This window comes from Corvus brachyrhynchos, unplaced genomic scaffold (genome assembly GCF_000691975.1).
Source record: "Corvus brachyrhynchos isolate BGI_N302 unplaced genomic scaffold, ASM69197v1 scaffold149, whole genome shotgun sequence".
Classification (NCBI taxonomy): Eukaryota; Metazoa; Chordata; class Aves; order Passeriformes; family Corvidae; genus Corvus; species Corvus brachyrhynchos.
In genome coordinates, this window is record NW_008240021.1 from 864,872 (window position 1) to 869,546 (window position 4,675).

Below are 4,675 nucleotides of genomic sequence, written 5' to 3' on the forward strand. Positions count from 1 at the left end.
GATATTGGGAAGGAATTGTTCCCTGGCAGGGTGGGCAGGCCCTGGCACAGGGTGCCCAGAGCAGCTGGGGCTGCCCCCGGATCCCTGGCAGTGCCCAAGGCCAGGCTGGACATTGGGGCTTGGAGCAGCCTGGCACAGTGGGAGGTGTCCCTGCCCATGGCAGGGGTGGAACAAGATAATCCTTAAGGTCTCCAACCCAAACCATTCCATGGTTCTGCAAGTCCTGTGAGGGCTCAGAGGCAGCAGCACCAAAGCACTGCTGAGGTTCCTGTGCACAGTCCAACCCTGAACACCATCAGTTCCTCTCCAATCCCAGTCTGAATGGCTCAGGAACCAGGAGCTGTGGCACTTGGGAGCCCAAACTGGCTGGAGAACATCTCCTGTTTATGGTTTGCAGCCTGTGAGGTGCCTCTTTCCCCGGATCTTGCCTGCCCGCAGGGTCGGGCTGAGCTGCTCCCACTTTGGGGGGAACAGGAAGCGGAGCCAAATGCAGCACCACACCGGAACTGTTGGGGTTTGCTCCACGAGAGAACAATTAACCATCAACGTGCAAATTACCCTTGGGCTGAGGCTGATCCTGAGAGGCTCAGAGAGAGAACCCAGGGCTCAAAGGGGCTGGAAATTCAGGTTCTTATTGCTTGTGGATGGGGCACTGTCCCTTCCCAGGTGAGGGCGCTGGTTCCGTTCAGATTCCAAGCCAAAATGCCACTGCGGGTTCCTCGGCCCCCAGGTTGGTTGGGAAGGTGCCCAAAGCACCGGGTGAGCCTGGTCCTGCTCAGAGAGAGCCCAGAGAGCCCTCCCCTCAAAGATGGTTCACGGGGAATGTTTGGGACTGATCAGGAAATGGGAATAAAGTTGGGGTGGTGTCTCTGTTTCATCGGAAAAGGTCCTGCAGAAGGAAAATAATCCCAAATGGCATTTTAGTCTGTTTGGAGCCTGAGCTGCACTCACAGGTGTTTGCCCCTAAGTTCTTCTCCTCTGACTTTTACTCACCCTTTTCTGAAACCAGGAGCAGGCAGAGCAGCAGGCAGAGCAGTGCTTTCATTTGTGAGGCCGAGGGTGCAGAGGAAAACCACGGCGCTGCCCCGGCACAGCTTCCACGGGGTCCGGCCCAAGCACGGCACCAGCGCTGCAGAGAGGGGCCCTGGGCAGGGAACGGAGCCATTTCACCAACTCCTGAGGCCCTGCAAGGCTTCACCTCTGCCCAGCGGTGCTGGAGAGCAGCCTCTGCACCCCCAGGGAAATGGAGATGTTATCCCTGTCCACAGCTGGCAGGAGAGCCGGGGACAGAGCAGGTGTCCTGAGCCCTGCCGCGCTGCCAGAGCCGGCTGGAGATTCCCTGGATGCACACGTGGAGGCAGCCGGCCCTAATGAGTGTTAATGAGCGCTAACGAGCGCCAGGCTAAGGAGGAGCTAGCCCCAGGGGATGTGGGGTTTGAAGGAACCGCGAGGGCTGGGGTTGCACCCGGAGAGGCCGGGCTTGGGAAATGCCGATTTCTCCCCGGGAAAATGGGCTTTTCCAGAGCAAATGTGGCCAGGTTGAGGCTGCAGGGAGCAGATCTCCTCCGAGAGGGCTGTTGGTGGGACAAGGTGTGTGAAGGTGGAGATGTCAGTGCTGGAGGGAACACCGGGATCTGCCGGGGGCACGTCCCAGGGGATGGCTGCTGGCTCCCCTTGTGCCATCACCATCCCCCGTCCCGGCAGGTGCCGACCACCGACCCCAGTGCGTATTTCATTCTTATTCCTGGAAATGTCCTCCACCTCAGAGGTGTTTCTGGGGGGCTCTGTGAGCAGGACCCGCTGCCCATGGAGTTGTCACATCTCTTGAAGCAGTTTGGGGGTGGCTGTGTGTCCCTGTCCCAGCTGCCAGCAGTGTCCCCATGGCAATGGCAATGACAGGATGACCCCGGGGTGGATCCCACCGGTGCCTCCCAGATCAGCTTGAGGCCAGCTCCTGCTGCTGCCAGTAAAGCTCCATTTTCTATTTTCCATGGCTGTGGGCTGGGCTGGTGCCCACTGTGCCTGTGGAGCTGTGATCCAATTCCCATGGGAGAGGACTCTGCTCACGGCTCAGGAATCGCAGGGCCCTGGTGCAGGGGGGAGCTGGGGTGTCCCTCTGTCCCCACTGACCTGGCCGGGAGCACATCCCCAGCAGGCCCCCAGTGCCCTGATCCCACTGTGCTGGAAGCCTGGGAAGGGCTGGAAGAAGAGGCCAGCAGCCAGCAGCTCGTAAAATAGACTACATGCTTTATTGGATTGAAAAGTTTTATGAAATGACAAAAAAAAAAAAAAAAAAAAAAAAAAAAACAACCTTAAATCAAGAGTTGGCAGATGCGTCAACAGTTGCCGTTTGGTGGATCCCCAACCCCTTCTCCAGAAACATCCACAGGTCTCTGCCACCACAAGCAGCTCCAGCCCCGGCCCCCCTGGCCCCGCTCCCGGGGGGCCCTGCCCGTGATAGCGGGGTGCCCAGGGAATCAGGGTGCCAAGCCAGCGGCCGTGGGGCCAAGCGCATCCCCCCGTCCCCAGGGAAATGCAGGCACTTAAGTCATTGAGAGGAATTTTTCACTTATCCCAAAGCAACAGTGAAATTGTTTAACTCCCACCTACGGAACAAAAAAACACCTTTGTAGCCCTTCCTGAATTGTCAAGACACAAATATATTACTCTGGCATAAAGCAAGGCCCCGGGGGCTCTCGGCATCCGGCCTGGCCTCCTCTTCCTCCCCCTGTGCATCCTCCTCTGCCTCGGCAGGAGCAGCCCCCTCCCCACGCCTGGGGACGTGTGGGACAGTGGTTTGGGGGCTGGGGATGGAGAGAGTGGTGAGGACAGGGACCCTGGGCTCGAGGGTCATGTGGTGCCAGGGAGCCGCCTCGAGTGGGGCAGGAGGGGGCCTGGGGGTTCCCCTGGCAGCCCCAGTGCTGGGGGATGCTCCTGGAGGGAGCTGGGAGAGGGGAGCAAGGGGATGGAGCAAGGCTCAGCCCTGGGGATGGAATGGTGCTCAGCCCTGGGGATGGGGCAGGGCTCATCCCTAGGGACAGGCTCAGCCCTCAGCGGGAGGAGGACTCAGCCACAGTTGCTGCCCTGAGTGGGGACCCCCTCGGAGGCCAGGGCTGTGATGGGGACACACCGAGCCGGGGGCTGTGAGCAGCAGGATGTGACCCACAATGTGCTGAGGGAGCACGGGAGAGCCCCTGCGAGCGGCTCAGGACGGACTGAGACCCGGGTCAGGCTGTGCTGGCACGGGCTGGCACAGCCAAGGACGCCGCGGCGTGTGGCCTCAGGGCAAGGGGGACACTCCCTGTGTGAGCCTCCTGCGTCCCTCGGGAGGGCACAGAGCCCCCGGCACCCGGCCTGCTCCAGGGGGTGGAGCAAGGACAGCGGGAGGACACTGTCACGGTCCGGCCACCCAGGCACAGCCCGTCCCCTGCCCTGGAGAGCCCCGCTGTGTCCTGGTCCCTCCCTCTGGCCCTGCCCAGCCAGGACAGGGGACACGCGACGGGTCTGCTCCCGAGAGCCCCCCCTCTTCCTGTGGATGTGGTGGCTGGACCTCGCTCTGCACCAGCACCCCTCGGGATGGCCCTTCCCTCACTGTCCCTTGTCACCAGGGTCCTCGGCCGGGTCCCTGGGGCACGGCGGGTTCGGAGGAGTCCAGGGGACTGGGGAGGGTGCCCGGGGAAGTAAACCCGGGGACAGGCGTGGGCTCCTCCCCCGCGGCGTCCCAACCTTCCCCAGCCACCGGGCAGAGCAGTGCGGGGACAGCCCCGTCCCCGCGAGCCCCCAGGCGGGACGTGGGGACCGGGAGCACACAAGTACCGGCAAGGGCAGAGTCCTCCCCTGCTCCTGCGTAGCGAGAGCTGCTCAGGAGGGGATCCCCCTCCCAGGGGCGTAGCCATGGGGGCCGGGGTGGAAAAGTGACTCGGAGAAATGAGGGAGAACCGCTGCGACCTGAGTCACCCCGGGCGGGAGCGCGGAGCAGCCGGCGCCGCCCCGACCCTCCATCAGCCTGTGCAAAAGTTGGAGGAGGCAGGAAAACAAATTAATAACAACAACAATAAAAAATAAAATAAAAAAATAAAACCACATTGAAACCAAACCCAAAGGCCGCGTGGCTGAGCAGAGCAGGAGTAACTGGAAGCCATGCACAGCAAAGCCGGGACCGCAGCGGTCGGAGGGGAGGGCAGGGGCGGCTCTTCTCCCGGGGTAGCCGGCGGCGTCGCGGTTTTTCGTCTCGGAGATCAGGAAATAAATAAGTTTAAATAGCTCCTCCCGTGCCGGCGCTGGGGGTGACTCGGGGTGCGGAGGGTGCCGGGGCCGCGCTGCGATCCCGGTGCACGGCCGGCCCCGGGCCCGGCGGGACGCGTCCGGGGGTGTCCTCCCCCTACTTCTTGGGCTTCTTGAAGATCTTTAGGGGGAACTTTTTCTTGCTCTGGCCGAGGTCAACCTCGTCGCCCGTCAGGCTGCTGTCCTCGTCCCCCGGACTCTTCTTGGCGGCCAGCTGCGGGATGCGGGTGTTCCTGGCGCCGCTGGGCCGGCAGTCAGAGATGGGGGAGGGGGTGTCGGGGTCGGTGGAGCTGGGGCTGTGCGACCGGGACGAATCCGAGTGGCTGGGCTTGCCGGCCGTCGGGTGGCTGATCTCCCCCAGGCTGGAGGACTTCTCCATGCCGTGGTTCAC

At 62.3% G+C, this 4,675-nt stretch overlaps 1 protein-coding gene across 1 annotated transcript in view; it reads right to left on the reverse strand.

Annotated features, from left to right (window-relative positions):
- Positions 1-2,227: 2,227 nt before the first annotated feature.
- LOC103621839 (stromal interaction molecule 1-like) overlaps positions 2,228-4,675 on the reverse strand; it is a gene marked incomplete at its 5' end in the record, with an annotated part of 18,887 nt that continues 16,439 nt past the window's right edge. The window contains one exon of the mRNA XM_017743327.1: positions 2,228-4,674. Coding sequence (XP_017598816.1) covers positions 4,382-4,674 — 293 coding nt within the window. The remainder of the gene's footprint in view (position 4,675) is intronic.